At 38.7% G+C, this 25464-nt stretch overlaps 1 protein-coding gene across 2 annotated transcripts in view; it reads left to right on the top strand.

Moving 5' to 3' along the window:
* The window catches only part of LOC18428304 (transducin family protein / WD-40 repeat family protein), a 37670-nt gene that overhangs the window by 1575 nt on the left and 10631 nt on the right, over nt 1–25464 (top strand). For both annotated transcript variants that reach the window (XM_088856120.1, XM_006837340.4), the window contains exons 3-17: nt 393–447; nt 584–706; nt 9120–9213; nt 9299–9335; nt 9429–9534; nt 13339–13396; nt 14044–14141; nt 14267–14386; nt 19353–19401; nt 21426–21547; nt 21617–21744; nt 22026–22593; nt 22778–22870; nt 24154–24339; nt 24447–24657. In XM_088856120.1, the coding sequence (XP_088712246.1) occupies nt 393–447; nt 584–706; nt 9120–9213; nt 9299–9335; nt 9429–9534; nt 13339–13396; nt 14044–14141; nt 14267–14386; nt 19353–19401; nt 21426–21547; nt 21617–21744; nt 22026–22593; nt 22778–22870; nt 24154–24339; nt 24447–24657 (2048 nt within the window). The remainder of the gene's footprint in view (nt 1–392; nt 448–583; nt 707–9119; nt 9214–9298; nt 9336–9428; nt 9535–13338; nt 13397–14043; nt 14142–14266; nt 14387–19352; nt 19402–21425; nt 21548–21616; nt 21745–22025; nt 22594–22777; nt 22871–24153; nt 24340–24446; nt 24658–25464) is intronic.

Here is a 25464-nt window from a genome sequence, read left to right as displayed (position 1 = left end):
TTGGGCTGTAGAAGTAATCTTCAAAGTTTAAGCATGACTAAGGTGGTGACCTTGAGTTATAGTCTGTCTAATATTCAGGGAACTGAGAGAGGTGGTTTTTGTCAGGCAACTCTTGGAACACTATTTAGTTTTTTCTACATTATTCTTTGATTTTTTCTTCTTCCAAAGTGGATTTTTTTTTGCACAGTGTATATTTAATTAGGTCCCAAAACCTCCAGAGGTTTCATTCTTGTCCTCAACCATGTAGTTTACTATCCTTCTTAATGTATTTTCTATTTAAATTTATATATTACTACTCATGAATGTCCATTTGATAGATTTGTAATTTGCAAAGAATGCTCTCGTAGAAAAACTGTATAGCTGTCTTAATTTGAGAGGATTTTGTTTTGCAGCTCCAGGAACAATGAGAATGCCGTTGTTGCACGCCTCCAGAAACATACCGGACCGGTGAGCCAAAAACGGCCCCAACCCAACCCCTCCACCCAAACCCCACCCCACAAAAAAATAAAAATAAATCCTTCTCTTCATGTTATGTTTTTTTTTTTTAGAAAACAAGGGGCTTACTGGTTATTCATGTTTGCAGGTTCGTGGATTGGAGTTTAACAAGATTAGCCCAAATCTTTTAGCGTCTGGTGCGGAAGAGGGAGACATCTGCATATGGGATATAGCGAAGCCAGCAGAACCATCACTTTTCCCATCTCTCAAGGTAATATGGATCGTATTTTTCATGTTTCAAAACACTTGAAAATTATGTTCTCATCATCCATGCATATTATCTCTCCTATTTTTTAATTTATTTATTGCCACTATTTGACATGCTACCACATTAGAATTTTGTATAGGAGCTCAAAGCTACAATCCACCTTGAACATACTGCCTCCAAAATTTTTTGGTTATAGCAAGCTAAATGACCCTTCAAGTATTGGTTGTAAATTCTGATTTGAGACTCCATTTCAGTCTCACTTGAGTTATATTTGAATTCTAATGTTCCTAGGTTGAATCTAGCCTTTGTACTGTGATTCCTTATCACCCTTTGGCAGTTTAAGTTGTAAATGCAACATTTTAACTAGTATTGACTAATCTACATCATTTTTTCTACATGAGGAATTTACCATTTGGAATTAAGATTGAATATGATTTTGACATGGTAATGATATAAGCTTACTCTGCTGATCAAAATGGGCTGTTTGAGTGGTTTGTATTTATGTGAAAGTTGGGGAACCTTATCTAACTGAAAGACCATGTGGAATTAAGATTGTGCTCTAATTGGATTCTTTATTTTAATAGTTGAACTAACTTGCTCGCTATCCCTCTAACTTAAAGTTCGATTCTATCTCAATGCATAATACAAGTCATGTGAATGTGAGTTTGCATGTCAATGCACAGCCTGTACCCCATTTGTGTATGTATGAATTGGTGTTTAAGAATTTGGGCTGGTGGGTCGAACTGGTCATCTACTTGTTTCGAGTCGGATCGGCTAACTCGGTACCCAGCTCGGCCCACTTGGCCTTCTTTTTTCAAAAGAATACTATAAGACACCTCATAAACTCACTGAAAGGTTATTCTGACGCCGTAAAATAATCCAATTGATCATCCTGACCTCGAGATGCGTGGGTATAAAAGAAAAAGAAAAAAAGAAAAGGGTTTCAAGTTTTGGAAACAGTGCATCTTGTAATGTATTATTTGAATCGTCCATTTTCAAGATTTTCAAGTATTTGTAGGTTTACTAGGTCTACACTATTTTTGAATATTCAAATTTCATAATTAGAGATGGAAATAGACCATAGGGATTATTGGCAATTAAATGGCATCTTTTAGACTTGCACCTTACTTTAATTGTTTTAGGTGCGAACCCTAGACCAACTTCACCCCTTAAATATTAGTTGTTTAAAAATTTTAAACAAGGTTTAAAATATATATATATATATATATATATTTATTTATTTATTTATATATTTATATATACATTAATGCTAAAAAACATTTTTATTTTAAGGGGGATACAGTTTGTCCAGATTTTGTGGGGGGCTCGCACAGGCCCCCGTATGTATATGTAGTGATTTTTGGAACCCTGGTATGAATTATTTTTTAATAATTTTTGGAACCCGTATGTATATGTAGTAATTTTTGGAACCCGTATGTAGTAATTTTTGGAACCCGTATGTATATGTATATATCATGCGGTTCCTAGTCCCCTTAGTGATTTTTGGAACCCTGGTATGAATTATTTTTTAGTAAAACATTTTTGTATACTTAAATGTACATATGTTTCGTATATATCACTTCTTTGTTAGAATGTTCAATGTTTTAAAGGCACTAGGAGACCTGGGGGGTTGGCCTTCTAAGTGTGATGCGGCTGCTTAGCGGGCGCTGGTTTTGAAGTGTCCTACGCACGAATATATGTGCCCCAACCCTAATGTATATGCTTATATGTGTATATAGGACCCATATATGTATATGTAGATTTCGTATATAATAAGACATGATTCTATGATGTATGAAATAAAACAACAAATTATATGCTTTATATAAAGTACATGCATAGATAATTAAAGATAAATTTGAAAAATAAATTTCTGAAGTTTGAAAGCAACTAAGTAAATATTGGATCACTTTTCACAAACATAAATGAAGATGTAACTACCACAGGGAACCAAAAGTTAGATGGCATTTCCAAATCTTGATTCCCAAATTTGAATGCCATATGGCTGTCTAGTGGCTCCATTTCAAAGAATATAAACTCTAAATGTCCAAATGCATAAGCACAAGCCCTCAATGTATAGAAAGTGACAGAAAGAAAACAGTAAGCAAAATAAATAAAATGAATCATGTTTAGTCCTGAACTCTTCATCATCTTCATCAACCCCAAAATTTCCATCTGATTGCAAAGGCATCATCATTAAGGTAATCACCCTCCTCAACATAATGACCATCTTCCTCATTCTCTTCCATATCGGCCTCCACTTCCCTGCCCAGTGTTTGAGAAAACGTTAGGTGGTGCCTAGGCGGCTAGGGGGGTCTAGGCCGCCCAACGCCCAGGTGGGCGCCCAAAACTTGGGCGGCCCAATAGAAAGAAAAATGTCTCTATGGTCTAACAATATAAGTATAGCTGTATAACACATAAGAGTTAGGTATTTAGGGCTCATCAAATGTATAGTAAGCAAGTCCACATAGCACACTCTTGTCCATACTCCATAAGATGTTTCTAAGGATTCAAAATCTTCCAAAAAACCTTCTAATAGATTTATAAAACATCCATAACTAAATCTAATATCAATGGATGATTCTTAGATCAATTTTTTGTACTTTGAAAAACCCTTTGATCCTATGGAAATCACCAATAAATAGTTTTTTAAGGTTTTTCTCTCTCTAAAATAGGCTCTAATGGGGTTGAGGTTTCAAATGACCATGATTTTGCCCCTGTTGTATTAAAAAAAATAAAAAATGCCCTCAATGGGGGTCATCACCCTTGGGCGCTGGGCGCCCACCTAGGCAGGTTCCTGGGCGCCTAGGCGGGCACTGAGGGACATCCCACCTAATTTGGCCGCTTAGGCCTGGGCAATGCGCCTAGGCCTTTTGGACTGCCTAGGTGGCCACCTAGGCGCTGCGCGGTCGACTTTTTAAAACAATGTCCCTGCCTTCTACGTGTTCCCAGAATGGTAGTCAATCCAGTGGTCTTCTTAGGGTTGGATGCTGGCCCTGAAATTCCTCAGTCATATCCCATATCAAACCCTCTCCTAGGGATGATCTCTTTTGCTTCGGATAAACCAACCACTCACAGTCATGATCTATGTCGTTCACAAAGAGGCATCACTCTTGTCACACTCATTTAAGCGATATTTTAGCCTTTGATTATATTGAACAAGACTAAATCATTAAGTTTCTTTTGATTAAGCCTATTTCTTTTCGTTGTATGCACTTGTGGGAAAATCCATAAGAGAATTTATAGTAAGACAGTTCTACAATATACTGATAATTTAAGAACCAAGCTAAAATTATAATCATAGTTGCTAACTTTTGTATTTGTATCTTATAAATTGAAGTAAAAAATTATTTATTTTTAGTAGTATGAAATATTAATCTTTGCACGTTACCATCTCAAATGAACTCTTGTTTACAGCTAGATGAGCTACGTGTCTCAATATGCAGATGGCCATCTTTTATAAGCTCCACCATTATCATACATTGCTTAAATTTTAAAATTACAATTCGAAATTGTGTAAGTTCTGAGTTGTAAATAATATGAATCCGACTATGAATAATGAATATTAAAGTACATATTAGTATGACAGGAAGCATTAGAATTTGTGAGTTACCAAAGTAATAAGACTTTATGGATTAAACAAGAAATTAGAAAGATGACCTGCATTGGATTTGTCTTGCAGCTGTCCTCCGAGATAATTTTAATGCTCACTTGTATAAGGTCAAATCCTTGTATGAGGTCAAATCTTAAGCAGGTACCTTATCCTGGATGTTTTTATTGGCCTCTCTAGACATTCATTGAAGCTATCCATAATGGCACTTCCTCTCAATATCAAAGTTTACATAATAGAATTTTGGGGTTCAAATGGTAACCAGTCGCATGCAAGGCCAATCAGGTGGCTTGTCTCGCACTATGTGTATAATCTCCCACTCGTCTCTCTCACTCTCTTGGCTCCCTCTAATAGTGTGGTGTATCCCAGAGCTGACTTCACTATCAACCAATCGCAAAACTTTGATCAAGGTTGCAAATAACTTAAATGAATACACTATCCCAATCCAAAAAGATTTTGACAAAATAATATCACATGCCCTCTTCCCTTGAGCATGCTTAGACCACTTGCATATCCTCTCAACATATAGTGGAATTGGTGTTTCTTATCCATTATGCTCTGCAGAGTTGGGAAAGAGGTGTCAAAACTCATAACTCCTAGCCTTTCTGTATCCTTCTTCTTAATGAATACTTATTTAGAAGTAAGCTTGTGGCTGTAGCTAGACAGCTACAGACACAATCACCGGCTTATCTGTAACAAGTGTCCCCTTGACCCTTAGCGCATCGCCAATAGCCATAAGCATGAGATTTATGCAGTGTGTTGTGAATGTTCAAAAAATATGACACCACTTTGGCACAACAGCCATAAATTTATTGGCTGTAGCCATGTTTGTTACCACTTGTATTACAATTTACATGCTCGTTTCCAACAATTCTTTTATCAACCAAAGGAAAAGATGTGCTGTACCTTGTGAACATCAATGGAAGAATCAATAGACCTCAGAAGCCTTGTCTCTAAATGGCAATTTACTATAAAATTCGTTATTATCTTTCTCCCTTATCACTCCATGATTATGTGATGTTCGAAACCCCATAATTTGCACCCATGCATGCCTGGCTGGTTTTGATGTACGCATTTGTGAGCTTTCCTCCTTTCTTTGGAATGACTTCCCTAGCTCATAAGGGGTTGGGCCCTTTAACCATGGTTCATATTTGGCCACTAGTCTCCAAGTTTGTACAAAAGCTTTTCTGGTGAGCAACATTGAAAGAATGCCTACCTGACACATCCATTGAGCAATATATTGACATATCCTGCCTCAATTTTCTTTCTAAAACCTTTTTCCGCCTTAGGGTTGGGTGGGTGGGTGGGTGGGTGGGGGGGGGGGGGGGGAGATATCCATGGGCCCCTTCATATGAGGCTTCATATGTTGATCGACTCTTTTACCTCAAGGGGAACCCACTTTGGTTTCCCCTTCATCATCTTCCTCATCACCAAACACATTGGTACTCGTCTTTGCCATACTTGTGTCCCTTGCCACTTTTTTTTTAGTGGCTAAATATTCATTTATCTCCTTTCTAATACCGGTAGTGTGTTTGTTGAATCTATCAATACCCCCATTTGTATTTTGTACATAATAATTGCACGTAATTTCATTTCCTATCATTCTTATCCAGGCAAATACCATATTTCCAACCCCGATTCCCACTTGTACAAAAACCTGAACTAGACATCAAAACAACTGAAATACTGAGTAATATGACCAAAGATGATTGACCTTTGTTGCTCTATACCGAACCTTCATGTTTTGGATGAATATCAAATTTCAATCACCCAAATTATTTTTCTTATAACCTCTTGATATTTCACTATGAATCAAATCTACAAAAATTGGATTTGAAATGATTTCTCTAAATTCTCATTTTTTTTAATCATAAAAGATTACAAAATTTTGGATTTTCTTGTTTTTTTCCACTTGAAAAAAGCTTAGGGAGGGATTTTTATTTTTTTAATATTTGGGGGGTGGTTTACCATTTTTGCCTGGCTTGAGTGCAGAAAAGCATTTTCTTCCCTTGGGCCATGGGCGGCCTGGGGCGGGCTTCTGGGCTAAGGTGCAAGTCTCCTGCCTTGGGTTGGGCTGTCTCGCCCCATGTAAGTTTCCTTGGCAATGGCCCAGCCTTGAGGCGCTACCTAGGTGCCCAAGGTGGCACTTTTTAAATTATGGCGCTATGTAGAAGTCTTATCCGTAATTATGTAACTTGACAGTTCATTGTTCCTAAAGCAGCAATTACCAGTAGCACAACAATGGACTCTTTCTGAGATGGGGTTAGAAATCTGTATTTTGCGATGGAAATTGATACAATATCCACTCATGTCTTTCATAATGGATTATGTATAGCAATGTTTTAAAAAGCGGTCCACCCGGCGCCTAGGTGGCCAGGAACAAAATATCGCACGTCTTGACCCAAGCGGCCCAACACGGGCAGTTGTACCTGGGCGGGCGCCCAGGGGCGTAAGGTGTTTTTGAATTTTAAAAGGGCAAAGGGGGTCATTTTGACCCCAAAGTTTGTATAAAAATGTTATGAGGTTTATTTTTGAACCCCCAAAGTGAAAAAACAAGAAACCCTCAATCTCTAAACTTATTAATGAGAATCTGAAGTAATTTCTGAGAATCGAAAGTACTTTTTGTGGATTGAAAAAGTTTTCTTTTCTCATTGAAATTATTTTTAGGGTGCTATTGGTGGCATTAGAAGACTTTTGAGTTGATTTGTAGCTCGATTGAGGTAACCAAAATTGAAGATCAGAGATTGTGCTATTTTGTTGTGTGGTTTACTGGTTTTTTATATTTTGAAAGTTAGTTTGTTGAAGACTTGGAGAGTTGGAGACTTGGATGTTATTATGGTTTATTTTATGGATATGAATGTGGGGAATATGAGAGTTGGAGACCTTACAATAGCCTATTAGACTTTTAAATGGTTTGTAGGAATTGAAATTTTGAATAAGTTTATTCTGAATGTGATATGTTTGTATATAAAAACGCATGTTGCGAACATGCGATATTTTCAAATAGAATAAATTACAAAATTTGACACAAATATATGAGCATTTGGATAGCAAAATTATAAAAAAATTCTAAGAATTTGCACCACATGGCGTCCGAGGTTCTGGGCACCCGCCTAGGTGCTGGGCACCTGGCAGGCCGCCTAGGGGCCGCCTAGTGTTTTTTGAAACCTTGATGTATAGCACAAGGCTGGCGACATAAGCTATTCCTCACTTAGAATTAGTGTTTTATGCAAAATCTCTGGTTGAGTATTTAGACAAAATGCACTCATTTTGAAGCCCTGGATCGTTGGGTGCAAATGAGGCTTATGCTTATGAATTCAATGTATGATGTGTGAAACGGCATTTGAAACTGCTCTAGCTTTGAAGGACCTATCCTGTTGGCTTTTCTCCTAGTGTTTGTGCCCATATAACTTGGATTTTATGCATTGGACATGGAAACAATTGAAAGAGGAGTTTTATTAAAATAAAAAAAACAATTGAAAGAGGAGTTTTATTAAAATAAAAAAAACAATTGAAAGAGGAGTTGATATCTATTCTCCTGGTTGTTTAAGGCAGAGGTTCAGATGTACAGATTGAGAACTTCTATGAATAATGGAAGAATTTCAAGTTTTTAAGCATTAACATGATAATTGGGAGAGTTGTGATTCTTGGATTACGATCATCTTATAACTTTCTAATTACTTTATGCAAATTTGACTTTTTTCTTGTGAAAATTCCTATTTGAATCATTATGCTTTTTCATATTTTTTTCATACGAACCAGTGTTAAAAAATTCGTTGATTCAGATCGGGAATCACTGATTGGGATCTGGAATTGCTATAGACCGAACCGATTTGTGGTTGGAATTGGTGATTTATTTTGTATATGATATATCGTAGAGTTTTTCTAATGAAAAACTTGGAAGGCCTAGTTGGCTAGATTCCACGCTCTATTTGAGGCAATGTCAGATGTTTGAGTCCCTTCTTGAATTCACCCCACACCCCCCCCCCCCCCACACACACACACACGCACACCCTCTTCCTCTCTTTCTTTCTTAACATCTCAAAGTTCAAAGTTGAATGATACATGTGCTTCTAATTTTTATTTAAGGTTTAAAAAAGTAACTATACATGCACAAAGCTCGAAATCTGGACCTCTTGTGAGAGGCCAAGACACATACCGACTAAGCTATCGACGTCCAGTGTTATAAGATTCACTCATTATTAGATGTCTTTTTTTGTTGTGTGTGTGTGTGTGTTTTTAAATTCCAGGATCACCAAACCGATCTATTTAGATCGCCAGTTCGGATTGGGACGGTGGGTGGACAATCCACCATTCTGGTCTGTTTTTAGAACACTGTTTGGAACTAATGATTTGTAGCTCAGTACCAAGAATGTGCAGAGCGCCCCTTCAATTGGTTGCAAATGTACATAATGTTAGAAGTAGTTGATGCTAAACTATGATGTTAGCTTTTAACAGGAGGACCAAATGTTGATTTTTATTCAGTCGCATTGAGGCTTAGCTTACAAGTGACAAATTATTTATTCTTATTTATTTGATAAAAATGGTTTGTTTATCTACAAATTCTCTTCTTGGATGTTTCTGGTCGCCGAGAGACCAACTTGGCATTGCTTTGTGAGCAAGTATCTTGTTGGTTTTTATAGATTTAATAAAAAATGTTATATTTGTGTTAAATGGAGCATTTTGTGTGGTGATGCATAACTCAGTTTTGTGCCACTGTATCTACATCATTCCTACAAATAAAATGCTGGCATACTTATGTGGATGTTATTCAATTTGGTTCAACTTTGCTCCAACTTCTTTCAGGGTGGATCTGGGGCACAAGGGGAAGTTTCTTTTTTATCATGGAATCCCAAGGTTCAACATATATTGGCATCTACATCATACAGTGGGACCACAGGTGTGGATATGAAGCCAGTTTATTGAATTTCATTCTTTTCCCTGTTATTTGCTTCTTTTATCTGATTGAAAGACAATCTTTCCAGTGATTTGGGACCTAAAGCGGCAGAAACCAGTAATCAGGCAAGTAATTTTACACGTATGAGATGATTTTGGAATCCCATAGTTAAGTTATCTATGCTCCATAGTACCTGATGTACATTCATGCTGTGACAGCTTTTCAGATTCTATTAGAAGGCGATGTTCTGTTTTTCAGTGGAATCCTGAAGCTCCTACACAGCTTATTGTGGCATCCGATGACGACAGATCACCTTCTTTAAGGGTATGCTCCCTCGCCTCTCTCTCTCTCTCCTCTCTCTCTTGTACATACATACATAGGTATATACATACATCACACACATATATAGTACTCCCTCTCTCTCACTCTTACACACACACATATATATATGCATGCACGTATACACATACACACTCATACTCATACACATACGCACACACACCGTCATAACCCTTACGCAACGGGCTTCATAAGGCCCCAATCTATGAACGTAGGATCCCATCCATATCTTGAGAATAGGCTGCGATGCCAGAGCACTCGGTTAAACTATAAAAGTCACAAAAGATCTCTGAGCAAAACTGTAAAAGTTGCAAAAGAAAGGGCTTTCTGTTTGACGATGATGATCGACTGAGCAAACAAATTTCATTTGAGGGTCTACTCTGTAACCGAGGGTTCCCAAGTCCTATTCAGTGGTGAAAAATGGTGGAGAGAGATTCATTGGAAGGTAAATAGCCAGATCTTGCAGCTAAGAGCTAATGTACAGGATCAATACACCATTCAACTAGACACCAGATTGCATCTTCTATGCTTGGTTGAATTGTCTCTCAACTCAGTCGCTCTTTCTCACTTCCTTCTCTCAGGGGTTCTGTATTGAACGCAAAAGGGATCTCTCCCCATGTACCTTTTCCACTGTTACACCTCTCTCCTCAAACTTCCCTTTTCACTCTGAGGCTACCCAAAAGAGATCATTCCCCTTACGTATCTTCCAGTAGCTCATCGATTCTCTTCTTGAATGCTTTTTTCCATGTAAACTGAAAGAGATTTCTCTCTATGTGTCCCAATGTTACCATTGTAATAACCTTGCAATTTGATGGAATTTGATGAAGGGTGTGGTTTTATAAGGCACACCTTCAAAGCTCATTGAAAGATGTAATTTTGGTGTCGGAAATTTCAATGAACTAAAAGAACACAAAAAATGGTACAAATCAAGCAGATCTATGAACACGTGAAAATCTTGAGAATGGGCGGTCTAAATAATGTATTACAAGATGTACCATTTTTGGTACTTTTAATTTTTTTTTTCCATCCGTGCATCTCGAGGTCAAGATGATCAATTAGAGGGTTTTTCACCATCAAAACAACCTTTTTGATGGATTTTTGAGGCATGCCTTTGCAACCTTATATAAACTCTTCCCTTTGATGAAACACCTTCTTACTCCTTGCTTTGAAGGTCGGGGTTTGAATAAAGTGTGGAAAAAAATTCACAGGCGCCATTAAACCTTGAGGCGATGCCACTCGAGAAGCATAATCAACTAATCTATGACCAAAAGATTCATGGGCTGATTTTCTATTGAATTAGAAAACAAAGTCCACACTAGGGAAGCCATTTGAGGTCTCTGTCTTTCATAAATTGGTGATTGTGAATCTTTGTGTGATAAGGCTTATGACCCACTTCCCCAACATTCTCAAGAGGCAATCCTCTAAGGGGAACTGACTTTTTCCTAAATGAACTAATGGGTTCACTGCTGATTAATATGAGAATTGATGGCTATACTTTAAGCTTGAGATTGAAGTGGGTTCCAAGGTCTCTACGTAAATCCTCAACTCAATCATTTGCATCAATCTCTTTGCCTTATGTTGGTAACTAATGCTGATTGGGGTAATGGAATGATATGGTGGGTGATCAAGGATTCCATTGCCCAATTGGGCTTTGTTGGTCTAGAGATAAAGTGTTTCAAGGGAGCAACCAGGGGGAACTTGAGTGGTGGCAGTGGCTTTGGGCCTCTTTGATATCTTTTTTGCAGTTTCTCCAGGAATTCCTGAGGTTCCCGTGGATTCTAGAATGATTTGAAAAATTGGTGCAGTTACTTTCCTCATTTTGATAACCTATCTAGAAAAATTGGTGCAGTCCGTTTCCCCAGTTTGACATCATGTCCTATGAATTGGTGCAGATGAATTACTCAACATTGTTTATCATTCCAATACTTTGACTAAGCTTCTCTATTAGAAAAGCACTAAATCTTGTTTATAACAAGCTCAAACTGAAGCCGTTAACAAAATCCTGCGGGCTTTGTAAGAATCTTCGACTAAGTATTTATCATCATTGTAAGGTAGAGGATGCACATAAAAGAAAACCTCTGAATTATTAGCATTGAGGATGACTGAGCCACGCACATCAAATTTTAAAATTGAACTACCATTGAAATAGTCGAAATCTACAAACCCAAAACATGGTTTCTAGTTTGTATCGGCAAAAACATGAATTCCAACCTATGAAGTTTAATACCAAAGCCATTAACAAAACCCTGGGCACTGTAAAATTCTCAGCTAAAATATCGGAAGGCAGACAAGATAGGAAAAAAGTGCTACCACCAAGAAATTCTCTCATAAACTTAGCAGCACCAAGACAGACTGATCAATCTATATATATCAAACTTCAAAATAATACGACCTCTGAAAAAATCCAAGAATAAGGGCCCATTTGACTCTTAATCAGCTGATTTCAAATATTCAAGCGATAAGCTGGTATTTTCGTGGTAAAGTTGCAGAGGAACCAGCATAAAGACCCAATATTGCATCCCTCTAGAGGATCAAGACTTCCTCTTGATCTACTTTTAGCCACAAATTGCATTCTGTGTAGTTAGCTCACTGCTGAAGGAACAAGATTACCTATTGTTCCAGCAGTTTGAGGTGATCACAATAGAAGGAGAAGTTAGAACTTTGGCCAAAAGAGACTCTACCCAATGTACAGGTGCCAAAGTAAATTCAAGAGCCAATGATGACAGTCGAAACCCTACTGTAAAACTGAAAATTTATTGTTTCTTGAGGATCTTGGAGATTACATGAATGACTTCTTGTACTCCTGTGTCCGGTACTCCTGTCACTGGAGTCCCGTGTATAACTATGGGGCCATTTGTTTTGGAGCTTGGTCTTGACTGTGTCAAGTGGGTGAAGGCAAACGTAGGGGAAAGGACCTGTGAAGTCAGGCTTGGAGAGATGGGTTTTTCTCAAATGTGGTGTTCTTCATGTGGGTATCTATAGAGAGAAGAATAACCCAAGTTGGGTATTAGAGAGAGAGAGAGAGAGAGAGAGAGAGAGAGAGAGAGAGAGAGAGATGAGGGTTGGGCAAGTGTAGATAGAGATAGAGAGGACTAGTGAGTGAGAAAATAAAAAAGCGAGTCAGGGAGCCCTTCCCCATCTCTCTGGAGAGTTTGTGACCACCTCCCGTGGTGGTATTAAACTTTCCCCATCTTTTCCCATGATGGGGAAAGTCGGGGTAAATTTTTTGATGCACTTTCACTCTAAAAACGGTTGAAAGCTACCGACACCATGAAAAGCGGGGAAACTAACATGTTCTGTCTGCTTTTCGCGGTTATGAAATAAGTGCTATAAGTTGCCTGTTTTCACAAGAGAGTTATATGGGTTTTGGGGAAATAGATTTTGCTGGAAGTTGGGCAGAGAAAGCGCTTTTCTTTTAGGTCCATTAAATAGTTTGAAATGATGCACGTGTCGACTTTTACTGTTTAACAGGGTGACCTGGCATCCCCATCTGTTCTTGAGTTGGGGATCCTTCACTCATAGATTGGGGTCCTATGAATCCCATACACGTGATGGGCTTAAAGGGTCATTATTTCATATATGTGGGTGGGTGAGTGCATGCATCTGTGTGTGTGTGCACGCTCATGCATGTTTGTGTGTGTGTGATCATTGTGAGTTATTTCATTCTGTATTTGACTTTTAATTTGTTGGACTTCTCTTTTCAGGTACGTGTGTGTGTGTTTGTGTGATCATTGTGAGTTATTTCAGTCTGTATTTGTGACTTTTAATTTGTTGGACTTCTCTTTTCAGGTATGGGATATGAGGAATACAATATCGCCGACAAAAGAATTCATCGGGCATTCAAAAGGTTTGTCTTGACAATAACTGAGTCGTCGAATGTTTTCCGGTTGTTGTGTAATTCATGAGACTTCTTGTAACTTTTATTCTGGGACTTGTGAGTATAATCGTGTCTTAGGATCTCATTAACATGATGTGGTTCTATCAGGGGACCCAGATTAACAGCTCCGCTGTTTATGCAGGTTTTTCCTGAGACATGTGTTAGATTATCTGATCTTTCTTTGATTTTACCCTTCTATTGTATTTGCTGCTTTAGACTAATTTTCGTGAATTTCAATTGTCAATATTGGATCTCCAGGTGACCTTATGCTCATTAAAGATTAATCTGTTGATTTAATGGTTTGGGCAGAAGAGCCAAGGCAATATGTTTTTGCATTCAAACCCTTGCTTCTATCCCCAAAATGAAGAAGGGCCTTCTTTCATTCATTTTCAGCAGCTTGATTTCCATTAATCTCATGACTATTCCATTTCTCTGAATTGTCCACTGAAACTGTGAATAATGGCGGCTGAAATTGAGAATAGTGGCTTTTCTTTTTTTTTTTTCTTTCTTGAGCATGGTTTCTTTCCACTGCATAAAGAAATTCATCTTTTTACTCCTTGATAAGAGTGACAGAGATTGATAGTATAGTGTTGACTATTGGTTCATGTTTCTGCCAGGTGTGATTGCTATGTCATGGTGTCCAATCGACGGTGCCTTCTTGCTCACTTGTGCAAAGGACAACCGTACAATTTGCTGGGATACATTTACTGGAGAGGTGAATATGTACTTCACTAATGGAAGATGCTCTCTTATTTGTCTGAGTTGAGTTTCTCTCTGACTTATCCTTTCAAAGCTGATATTCTTTGGTTTTAAATCTGTTCCATATTGGACAACATGCAGATCGTTTGTGAATTGCCAGCCAGCACCAATTGGAATTTTGATGTCCACTGGTACCCAAAGATACCAGGAGTGATATCTGCATCATCCTTTGATGGAAAAATTGGCATTTACAACATTGAGGTGAAATATTCCATTGTTAGATTTTGATGATGCACACTATTCGTATTTTCTCCTTGCCTATTTGATGCCAAAACTCATGCTCGTCTTCCACAGTGTTACATGGACACAGACGCGTTTTCGTGTCCAGTACTTTGGTCTAAAAACCTAGTACGGCCTCGATACATCTGTACAACTATGTATGTGTGTGTGTGTATATTATATAATTTTATGCAAGAAAGATTTTTTTTTTTTTGAGGAAGTTGACTATTGTATTGATACTGTATAAAAATACAAAGTGAGAGTGAATACAAAATTTAGGCAATCCCCAAAACAGGGTGCCCTATACAAAAACCCTTAAGGGTAAAAAAGCTCTACAACAGATCCAAAAAATGAAAAAGGTGAGTGCTAGGGGGAGTCCAGATTCCCCTGGGGAGAGTTGAGGCTAGATCCCTCCCTTGCTATAGCGTCTGCCGCAGTCTTAGCATCTTGATGGCTGTGTCTCCAAGAGACTTGAATACTGCTGCAGAGGTGGGCTATTTCAACAAAAATGTAATCCAGTCTCCACGGGCTGGGGGTATTGCCAGATGCCCAAGCCATGGTGTTACTGGAATCCCCCTCTACCGTGACTTGGGTGCTCCAAAGATGATGAAATCTTCTATGTCCCTCGAGTAGAGCCTTGGCTTCTGCGACTGTGGACTCCTCGACTCCAACTCTTAAGGCATAGGAAAGGAGGATAAGGCCTTTAGAGTTCCTTTGCAGACCTCCAATGCCTGAAGGACCCGGGTTACCTAGGGAGCAGCCATCAAAATTTAATTTGATGGCCCTGGGTTCCGGCGGCCTTCATAAAGAAGCATGGGGAATCTTGTGGGGACTAATAAGATGAAGCAGTGCTTGCCATTGTTGGTGTAGATCTGTAAAGGAGAAGATGGAGAAGCTCATGTGTTTGAGGGCCCAAAAAGTGACAAGTGACCTTATCTTTTCAATAATGGAGAAGTTGGAGAGGCTCTCTCCCCTCTAAACATCCTAGTATGCCTCTCGATGCAAATAGTCCATAGAGTGGCTGAGTTGGAAGCTCTTTAAAGGAGGTTTCCTGAATTTTTCCCAGGAGTTCTAAGGCATGAGGAGAAAAGGTGGGGCACCAATAGGGGAGTGACCGACAGCCATTTGAATAGAAGAAGAAGGTCAGTCCAAGGGGCCAAGGCAACCTCACAATGTAATATAATAGGTGATGATTGTTTCTTCAGATTTGAGACACATGATACATATGTTTGGCAAAGGGAAGCCCCTGCGCTGTAGTTGGTCGAGTGTCAGGGGCCTTTCATGGAGGGCTATCCAAGTAAAAAACTAGATTTTGGGGGGCAAGATGGAGCACCAAGCCTTGGTAGCTATGGAGGGGGAGCCAAGGGAGGAGAAGATGGTGAGGATGTGTACTATCCTTTTGTAAGTACAACACGTCCAAGGTTCCAATCCCAGGCAGGCGTCTTATGAAACGTACCATGTCCTAAGAAAACAAGGCCCACCATGGGCTTTTAAAACAGCTGCTATCATTCTTAAAACATGCTTAAAAAAATAAGTGCCTTCCTAAGGTTTGATATAGGGACCTTTTGAAGGAAAAAAAGCATGTCTACTGCGTAGACATGCAGCTTTGTTTGTTAGTAAAAGTGACGACACTTTTATAAAACGTATCGATACGTACTAAACATCCCCATAATTAACCGACACGTACGGTCACCGTTTCGAGGGCGTGTTGACACATGTCTACAGGTCGACCGAGACACTCCAAATGGAGTGTCGAGGTAACACTGGTCGCCCCCAGTTATGTGTGTTTATGCAGTTGGAAATTGTATAATGTAGTTGCGTATACTTATCTTTGGGTTAGGATTTAGGAGTGGTTTGGCTTGGAGGCAGGTGGTCAACACTTCCTAATCAAATGTGATATATTTTCACTATCGCTAGGTTATTCGTTAGCATTGATAGATGCTTACCCATTGGTGGATATTGTTGTTTAGTGACTGATGAGAGTTTGGTATGCTCATTGTTGGTGATACTCTTGACTTGTGGAAAGGCCAGTTGAGTTTGATAGGTCTAGTTGAGTTGTTTGTTTATCCACCACTCTGCTAGTCGGCGTTGGTCAGGCTTCCCTGCTTGTGACTGACTTTCATGAATTCTATCTCCCTAGGATCCGCGAGCCCTGGATGTGTTTATACTTTGATCGCTGCTTTGACTTCAGCTAAATCGCTGACCTTCGATCGCTACTTTGACGTTAGTATTTAAACCCTTTTTCGCTTTAGCGTATAAATAAAGTCAAGGAAGCGAGAAAATCAAGCATATAAAGGCGGGTTTGTTTAGTGTTGATACGCTAAAAGCAAGTAAAGGCAACGAACGCTAAAGAGGACTTTCAAAGCGTCGCCCCTATACGCCTCAAGCTGATAGACGCGTCAAGCTTTGCCTTGTGATATGCTTTATCTAAAGATATGCAAGGCAAGCTTTCCTCGCTCTTTCAGCCTTCCTTGCTCCTCGAGCTTGCACCTGTCTCGCTCATCACTGCTTGCTTGAGATCTAGGTCTGCATCCAGAGAAGGGGCCAACGCTGTTCACGCCTTGCCCAGGCCGATTGGCAGCACTGGCCAACCGGTCCACGCTCCCGATCCCAAGTTGACATGATTGCTACAATCAACCGTGATCGGTCTTTCAACCGTTGATTTTGTCAAATGCTCGAGGTGGAAGCCTTTGATTTGCCTTTTTCAGGAAAATTATAGATGCCCCCCTAAGATTGTACTTTCTAGGCATTCACCCCTCTTTTCCCGCCAAACCCCAAAAAAAAAAACTAAAAAATATTTTTTATTCCAAGGCATTAACCCCAACATTGTTTATTCTTGCACCCACCTCCAAAGTGAAAAAGTTGATTTTTTTGGACCAAAATACCCCCATTTTAACCCACATTTCTCTTTTTCTTATCACGAACCTACTCTCTCTAAGACGGTCTGGCACAAAATGTCTGGACCGGCACAACTTGAATATAGAAGCAGGTCCGACACATTTTGTGCCGAACCGGCACAATTTCAATATAAATGTGCCAGACGGACACAATTTTATTTATTAGATGCCGGTCCGGACCGACACAATTTTAAAATATCACAAGTTGGTTTGGCACAAATATAATGTGTCGGACCAATATATTTTGTCGTAAGGAAGTTCTGCACGTAAATGTGTCGGATCGGCATAATTTGTTAGAAGCCAATCTGGTACATTTTAAAGATCAGAAGCCGGTGTGCCGGAATGGCCTACATTGGGCATCATATTTTCGGAGAGAAATGTGTGTTGAAATGGGGGATATTTTTGTTCAAAAGAATCAACTTTTTTACTTGGGGGGTGGTTGCAAGTATAAATAGTGTTGGGGTTAATAGTGTGATTTAAAAAGTAGTGTTTGTTGTTTTTTTGGGGGCAGGGTGGAGCATTGCCTAGAAAGTGCAATTTAGAGTGGTTTGTGTAGTTTTCCCTTTTTATTTTTTTTCATGTTGTTGCAATTTCGAAATTTGAGATGTATTGGCTTTATCATGCCTTGTGATTTTGTTTTTAAGTCTTACATCACAGGTGGTTATTTTTGCTGGGAATAGCTACTGGAATTTTTGAGAATATGCCTGCTCGTGTTTACTGTAGCAAATGCCCATTGGTGAGATCGAATTTGGAAATTTCGATTTGACGTCTCGTGTTGTGTTATGGTTTTGTATTTTATTTTATTTTATTTATATAGTGGATTGACATGAAATTTTGGGGTTTACCTAATTTTAGTATGGCACAGACAAAATTGAATATTAAAAAATATTTTGAGACCTAAAAATTAACCAAACTACCCCTGAAAAAGATGGGGTTAATTTGTTCATTTTTCACTCATCAAAATATTTTTATTTGGATGTGCTAGATAAAGTCTGTAAATTCCCCAATTTTGGTGTTAATCCGATTTCTATAAACAAATAAATAGAAGTCTATCGCAAAATTTTTGGGGGGGCGTCCGATTGGCCCAGATTTAGTCTAGGGCGTTAGGCATTACTGTAGAGGAAAGCTAGTGGGCTTTTCCTATATATATGTAACATTAATTGTGTTAAAATAGCTTCAGTGCTCTTTGATGCAAGAAGGTTTAAGGAATTTTTTTGGTTGGAAAGCGTGTTGTACTATGAATTTATACTGTGCGTTACAAATTTCTCGTATTGTTAAATCTAAGGACGCTTTTCTTTCCCATGATGTTATCGATGCCTTTGGTCAGACACATGGTGTCCCTTCTTTGAAGGTTGCATACTGTCTTATGAAATCTGGAAACTTTGACTCTGATCTAGGAGTGACTACTTGATGCATGCTCTTATCAAACCAAATGTGGTTTTTATATGACTTGTTTTGTCCGAGGCAGCATGTATCATTGAATCACAACTAGGATTTGGAGGTGGGCCACGGGGTTGGGGGAAGAGTCGTGGTGGGGGAAGGAAGATTTTTTTATTTTATTTTTATTTTTATTTTTTTTTTGGGGGGGAGGGTGTTGGTGAGGGGGAGTATGACTTGCATTTACCTGTGCGCAATGTTAAGGGTTAGAGCTTTTTAACAATGCCTGTCCTATTGTGTACTGGTGCTGATGATTGTAAATGCAACTATGTATGGATGAACTGTCCAATAATTCCTGGATGCAAAAGCATCATGACGTATTCTATCAGCTAAAATATTCATTTTTTTCTCTCAGAGTTTTAGAGACTGAGATAATCTTCTTCTTTTGACATCTTTTGTTGGTTACTTAATAAAATTGGAACTTTTGATATCCTCTTACGTTTGTCGTGGTATTGCATGGCATAACCTTTATTTTGTTCCTGTGTGTTGAGGACCGCGTCTGCTTTATCTTTTCTGTCTAGTTGGATTAAGCTTTAATGGTGACAATAGTGGGGCGGTATGCAATGGCCAAAAGCCTTTTTAAGTCATGTTTTAGATTCTTTTTCCTGGTGCAGGCCTGCAGTCGATTGATATCTGGGGAATTGACTACATCAGGCTTTCCAGGTAACGTGTTTTCCTGGCCATCTTCTTTGTAGTCCATGCTGTTAAGTATCAGAGTCATCATGGGCCCAGTTGTTAATTTCTAAAGCAGACAGAATTAACAATGAATGAAAATTTGGCCGCCTAGTCAGCTTGACCGACAAACCACCTAAATGGTGGGTTCTGGGCGTGCATGCCTAAGTCGGTTGCCTAGGTGGTCAAGGCGGGCGCCCACCTAGTGCCGTCCCTTAGAAGAAAAAAATAAATTCATATCCACCCAAACAAAAGTAATCTCTCTCTCTTGGGTCCATGTGCTCTCTCTACATATGATAAGAAGAAGAAGTTGATGGACTCCAAGTCTTCGATGCACGGCCTCTCTTTCTCACACGCACACACAAAGATACACATGGACCATATGCTCCCTCTTTACATGCGAGAAGAACAAAAAGAAGAAGATAACCTCCAAGTGTTCGATGCGAGTTCCTCTCTCTCTCTCAACATATCCTCCAAGTATTCGAGATCTCTCTCTCACAAATACAGATCCGAAAGAAAAAAGAACAAAGAGGATGGTCTTTAAGAATTTCATGCGAGACCTCACGCACACACATACATGCCATTGTTAGGAAAACCTGGCGATCTAACCGGCAACCGCCCAGTTAGATCAGAACCAACCCCTTTCCGGTGCCGGTTTCGGGAAATTTTGGTGATCGACTTGTATTTTAAAAATAAAAATTTTAAAAAAATGTCTATAAAATCTCCAAAATAAGGAATTTGATTTGTAATACATTTTTTAATATTTTTACATTGTGTTCAATATTAAAAATTGTTTTGGTCATTAATACTCACTTTTAAATTCCATTTTTTTCATTAATTTTAAACTTCATTTGAATGCGTTTTGTTTTAATCATTCTTTATATGCTTTTCACATTTTAGCAGATTTTTTTTTTCATATTTTTTATTTTTTTTGAACAATTTTTTGGTCGCCCGGGACTTACCCGGCTAGAATGGTTGAATCGGCCGGTTTATCGGTTAGGCCGGTTAAACCGTTTCCGGCCGCATGTCCGTTTCTGGTTCGATTTTACGAACACTGATACATGCACATGCACATACACACACGAAACACATACACACGCATTTACAAAACACACACATATAGGACAACATATGGCCCCCACCCTAAGCCCATTCCCTTGGAGCCGCCCAGGTATCTGGGTTCCCACCTTGGTGGCCTAGACCCCGGATTGCGTAGGTGGATTCTCCTTCTTGAACATTGAGAATTAACATCTTTGCCGTTTCTAATGAAGCTTGGATCTCAATAACTTGTTCTTGAATTGACTATATGAGTTTACATTTCTCCAGGAATGATAACCAATGATCCTAACTATGGAAGCATTAATTTACATGAAAACCTGGGAAGTTTCAATTATTTATTAAAAGGTTATGGGTTTCTAACTTAACAAGGACTAATGGGTAGGTTACTTCACTGAGTTTCCGTTTGTTAATGTCATATATATTGTCATTAGAACTTGGTGATGAGGGGTTGCAATCAAAATATTCGTTTGAACTTTATTGCTTATCTACTAGAGAAGGGGTTATGAGCAAGCAAACACCATTTCCTTTTTTACTCTTAATCGTACTTAATCAGTCGAATTGTAAGTCTACAAATGTATATCACGTAGGTGTCTGATTCCATCCTTACTGGAGTGCTAAGAGCTTCTATAGTTTCATCTGTGATCACAAGAGATGATCTCAGAATGCCATCTCTTGGCAAAAACCATGGATGATGTTATGTGGTTTTCAACTGCCATGGACTAAACATTGAAATATTTGGCTACTTGTTATTAGATCTTAAATGTTTTCTCTGTTTACATGAGAGAGTGGTGAAGTAGTTCAAAGATAAGTATTCTGCTCTCTCAATTGCTTGCTGGATTCCTATTTGAAGCTTTCCTATTCCACAGACTTTGAGTTTATTTTTCCTTTAGTTAGTCCCATTTCCATCTGTCATGTTGATTCTTCCTGGCATCTTATCAACCGATGGTTTTGTGCAGTACATTTGAGGGCTCCTAAATGGTTAAAACGACCAGTGGGAGCCTCTTTTGGTTTTGGTGGCAAACTTGCTGCATTTCACTCGAGCTCTGCGGCACCAGGTGCTACACCGGGTACTTCAGAGGTAAGGATTTTGTGTGCTACGCTTTTCTAGTATATTTCTTCTTATTTATTGATTTTCTTCCATAAGCAGGTTTATGTGCATAATTTGATTACTGAAGACAGTTTGGTGAGGCGGTCCACTGAATTCGAAACCGCAATACAAAATGGAGAAAGAGCATCAGTGAGGGCATTGTGTGAACAAAAGTCTGAAGAATCCCAGTAGGTTTTCCTTTCATTGAAGCATATTGTGTTGTTTTATTTTGAAATTTCAAACTGTGGTTTTGAAATTTAACCATTTTCATATCCAATTTAAGCTGCATCTTGAAACTTTATACTTTCTTATTTCCATTACCTAGGTCATCCTATCTATTTTTAAACTAGATTTAGCAGAGTTCAAGAGTTCGATATTACTACTTTTTCCAAGTCCAATATTTCAGATGGTAAATTCATACCATCGCATCAAGCCATTTAGTTATTTCTTCGAATTTACTCCATTACAGATCAGAGGATGACAGAGAAACATGGAGCTTTTTGAAGGTAATGTTCGATGATGAAGGTGCAGCCAGGACAAAGCTTCTTGCCCATCTAGGATTCACTCTGCCATCTGAAGAAAGCAAAAATGTTCATGATGATCTAGGCCAAGCTATTGCTGAGAGTCTCAGCTTTGATGAAACTACCTCACATAGAGCAGAGATGACTGCAAGTCATCTGGCAAGAGAATCTCTCTTCTCCACGGACAATGGGGAAGACTTCTTCGACAATCTTGAAAGCCCTACTGCAGATGTATTGACTTCACAATCTAATGATGGTTTGGTTGTCGAAGATGTCATTCCTAACGGAGTGCAGACACAGGATGAAAGCGAAGGACCAGGTGCAGGCCAGGACTCTTCAGTTGACGAGGTTATTCAACGTGCTTTAGTTGTTGGTAACTACAAGGAAGCGGTTTTACAGTGCATAGCGGCAAACAGAATGGCAGATGCTCTGGTTATTGCTCATGCTGGTGGTGCTTCCTTGTGGGAAAGCACTCGTGATCAATATCTTAAGAAGTCTCATTCGTCTTATCTTAAGGTTAGGTTTATTTTACTTTTATCATATTTCAATGAGTTGATTTGGTTCTGCCTCAAAAGTTTGCATCAATTAATCCTAAATATCGTCCTTGTACTAAAGAAACTCAAGAGTTGAGCATCTGTAGAAAAGATTATATCACTATCTCATTATCTTAATTTCTTTTATATATTCATCTTTTGTACAGGTTGTATCAGCGATGGTGAGCAATGATCTCTTGAGCCTTGTGAACACTAGGCCCCTGAACTCCTGGAAAGAAACACTTGCCCTCCTTTGTACGGTAGGCCATTAGCACCTCTTTGTTTCAGCTCCATAGAAGTGAACTGCTGAGATGTTTTTCAGTGGCTATGGTTAATACTCTTATTTCACATGGGAAACGTTTTACTAGGTCGAGATATTCGAATAATTATTGAAGCATAAACCATATATATATATAAGTTCTTATTTTGTTCGAGCACTTTTATGTGTAACTAATTCATTTTGTTGAACGAATGGTACAAGATAGTCACTATATGAAATTAAGCCAAAGACAAATTAGAATTGATCCTATACAATTTATAAAAAAAGAGAGATTCCCACACCCTCCAATTTCATCTCAAGGCCCAATTCAACCATGAATCCACAAATGTTTTGGTTCTTAATGATCATACTCAAGTAAAGTCATATGACCGTTAGAAATCTCACAGTTCTTCAAGAGTCCAAGTCAACTGCATGCTTTCATGGGTCAGGAGGCCCCACTATCCTCTTTGACATGTTTATTGAATACCTTTCCAAAAATGGGCTTCTGCAGAGTGACATTAAAAAATTTTGAACAGCAAAGAAGAGCTTTAGCTTTGGTTGCATCGAATGCATGAAGTCATCGGTGTCTCATAGACTGTAACACCACCAACGTAATCCATTAATATCCCCCCCCCAACACATATGTGTGCTGGAGTTTTGCACCTGCTCTGACTTATAAGAAAAGGGTGAAACACATCAAAACTTGTGTACGAATTCAAATGATTAAAAGAGAGGTTAATATGTCGAAGGAAATTTGTTATTGTTTTTCTTGTTGATATGATTAGCTAACAACTTCTGCTCATTTTATGAGGAATTGTTATTCTTGGCTGTTTACAAGTTAATTGCTGTTTTAGCTGTGTTGTAATACGGGTTCATAAGTCCATGATATTGAGCATAAATTAAATTTGGAACTGTTTTCATTTGTCGTTAGTATAAGAGTGAAAGAGTCCTTGTTCGTCATCTTTTGATGATGAGCTATTCTTATGGATTACTTGGGTCGGTAATCTATGAGGATTAAGCTGCGCAACATATGTATTTGTATATATGACAGATCTTGTTGCAAGTCAAGAACAACTTTTGTACTTGTCCTTCTTGGTCTACTTTACCCAAATTATGTCTTCTGCAGGCCTTTTCTTTCAAGATAAAATATTTTCCTGGGGCTTCTTTCCGTATTTCCTTTGTTTTCCTTTTTGGAATAGTTTTGGGGCAAACCTTTGGTAGCTGACATTGTTATGCTGTGTTTATTCTTTCTGAATTTTTATTTTTATTTTCAATGGTGTGCAGTTTGCGCAAAGTGAGGACTGGACTGTTCTCTGTGATACGCTTGCTTCCAGACTAATGGCTGTGGGGAACACCTTAGCCGCAACTCTCTGCTACATCTGTGCTGGAAACATTGATAGAACTGTGGAGATTTGGTCTCAAAGCCTGAACTCTCAGCGTGAGGGGCGAAGCTACATGGATCTTCTTCAGGTACTTGTGCTGTTTGAAAGTCATGAGATTTTTTATTTGTCCTTGAGTATTTTCTACTCTTCTGTGATCATACCAACTGTTATGCTGACAATTTGTCACTTATTCAGGACTTGATGGAGAAGACTATTGTCCTCGCTTTAGCCACTGGGCGGAGGCAGTTCAGTTCGTCTTTGTCCAAGCTTGTTGAGAATTATGCTGAACTGCTGGCTAGCCAAGGTCAATTGACAACTGCCATGGAGTATCTGAAACTCTTGGGATCAGAAGACTCTTCTCCTGAACTTACTATTCTACGAGATCGGATCGCGCTTTCTGGATCAGGTTAAAATTCCTTTCAACTAGCTTGTTTTATTTCATCTTTTTTTTTTTTGGTGATACACAATAATGCACACATGCATTCATGCATGAAGAATGAACCCTAGCATGAAACTGTATGATTTTTTTATGTTATTGTCTCGACTATTAGTTTTATTGGAAATGCTCAACTGGAAAATGTAGCAGCTTGTTGGCTTGGCAAAGGCTTATGCTCAAGTAATACACTTCAAAATTTTCAATTAGAAACTTCAAAATTAGGATACCTGAAGTGAAAGAAGCTATGAGAAATATGAAGATTGAGAAGGCTTTAGGACTAGATGGTATTCCGATAGAGGTTTGGAAGTGCATGGGGGAGATCAGTATATGCTGGCTTACCATGCTGTTCAACAAGGTGTTGAAAACAAAGAAAATGCTAGACAAAAATGGATGAAAAGTGTTGTGGTACCTATTTACAAGAGCAAAAAAGATATACAAGATTGTATGAACTATCGAGGGATTAAAGTTATGAGCCACACTATGAAGCTGTGAGAGAGAGTGGTTTAGCAACAACTAAGGCGTGAAACAAGTGTATCAAAAAATCAGTTTGGTTTTATTCTAGGGAAGTCAACTATGGAAGTCATTTTCCTACTTAGGAAACTGATTGAGAAGTTTAGATGAATCGAAATGACCTCCACATGGTCCTTATTGATTTAGAGAAAGCATATAATGGGGTACTTAGAGATTTAGTTTGGTGGTGTTGGAAAAGAAAGGAGTCATTGGAGGCTATATTGACATAGTGAGAGATATGTATGAGGAAGCATGAACTAGTGTGCG

This window comes from Amborella trichopoda, chromosome 13 (genome assembly GCF_054954075.1).
Source record: "Amborella trichopoda isolate Santa Cruz 75 chromosome 13, AtrichopodaSantaCruz75HAP2 v2.0, whole genome shotgun sequence".
In the NCBI taxonomy this organism is placed as follows: domain Eukaryota; kingdom Viridiplantae; phylum Streptophyta; class Magnoliopsida; order Amborellales; family Amborellaceae; genus Amborella; species Amborella trichopoda.
Note: the sequence above shows the minus strand (reverse complement) of the source record. Positions and strands in the feature narration are given on the sequence as shown.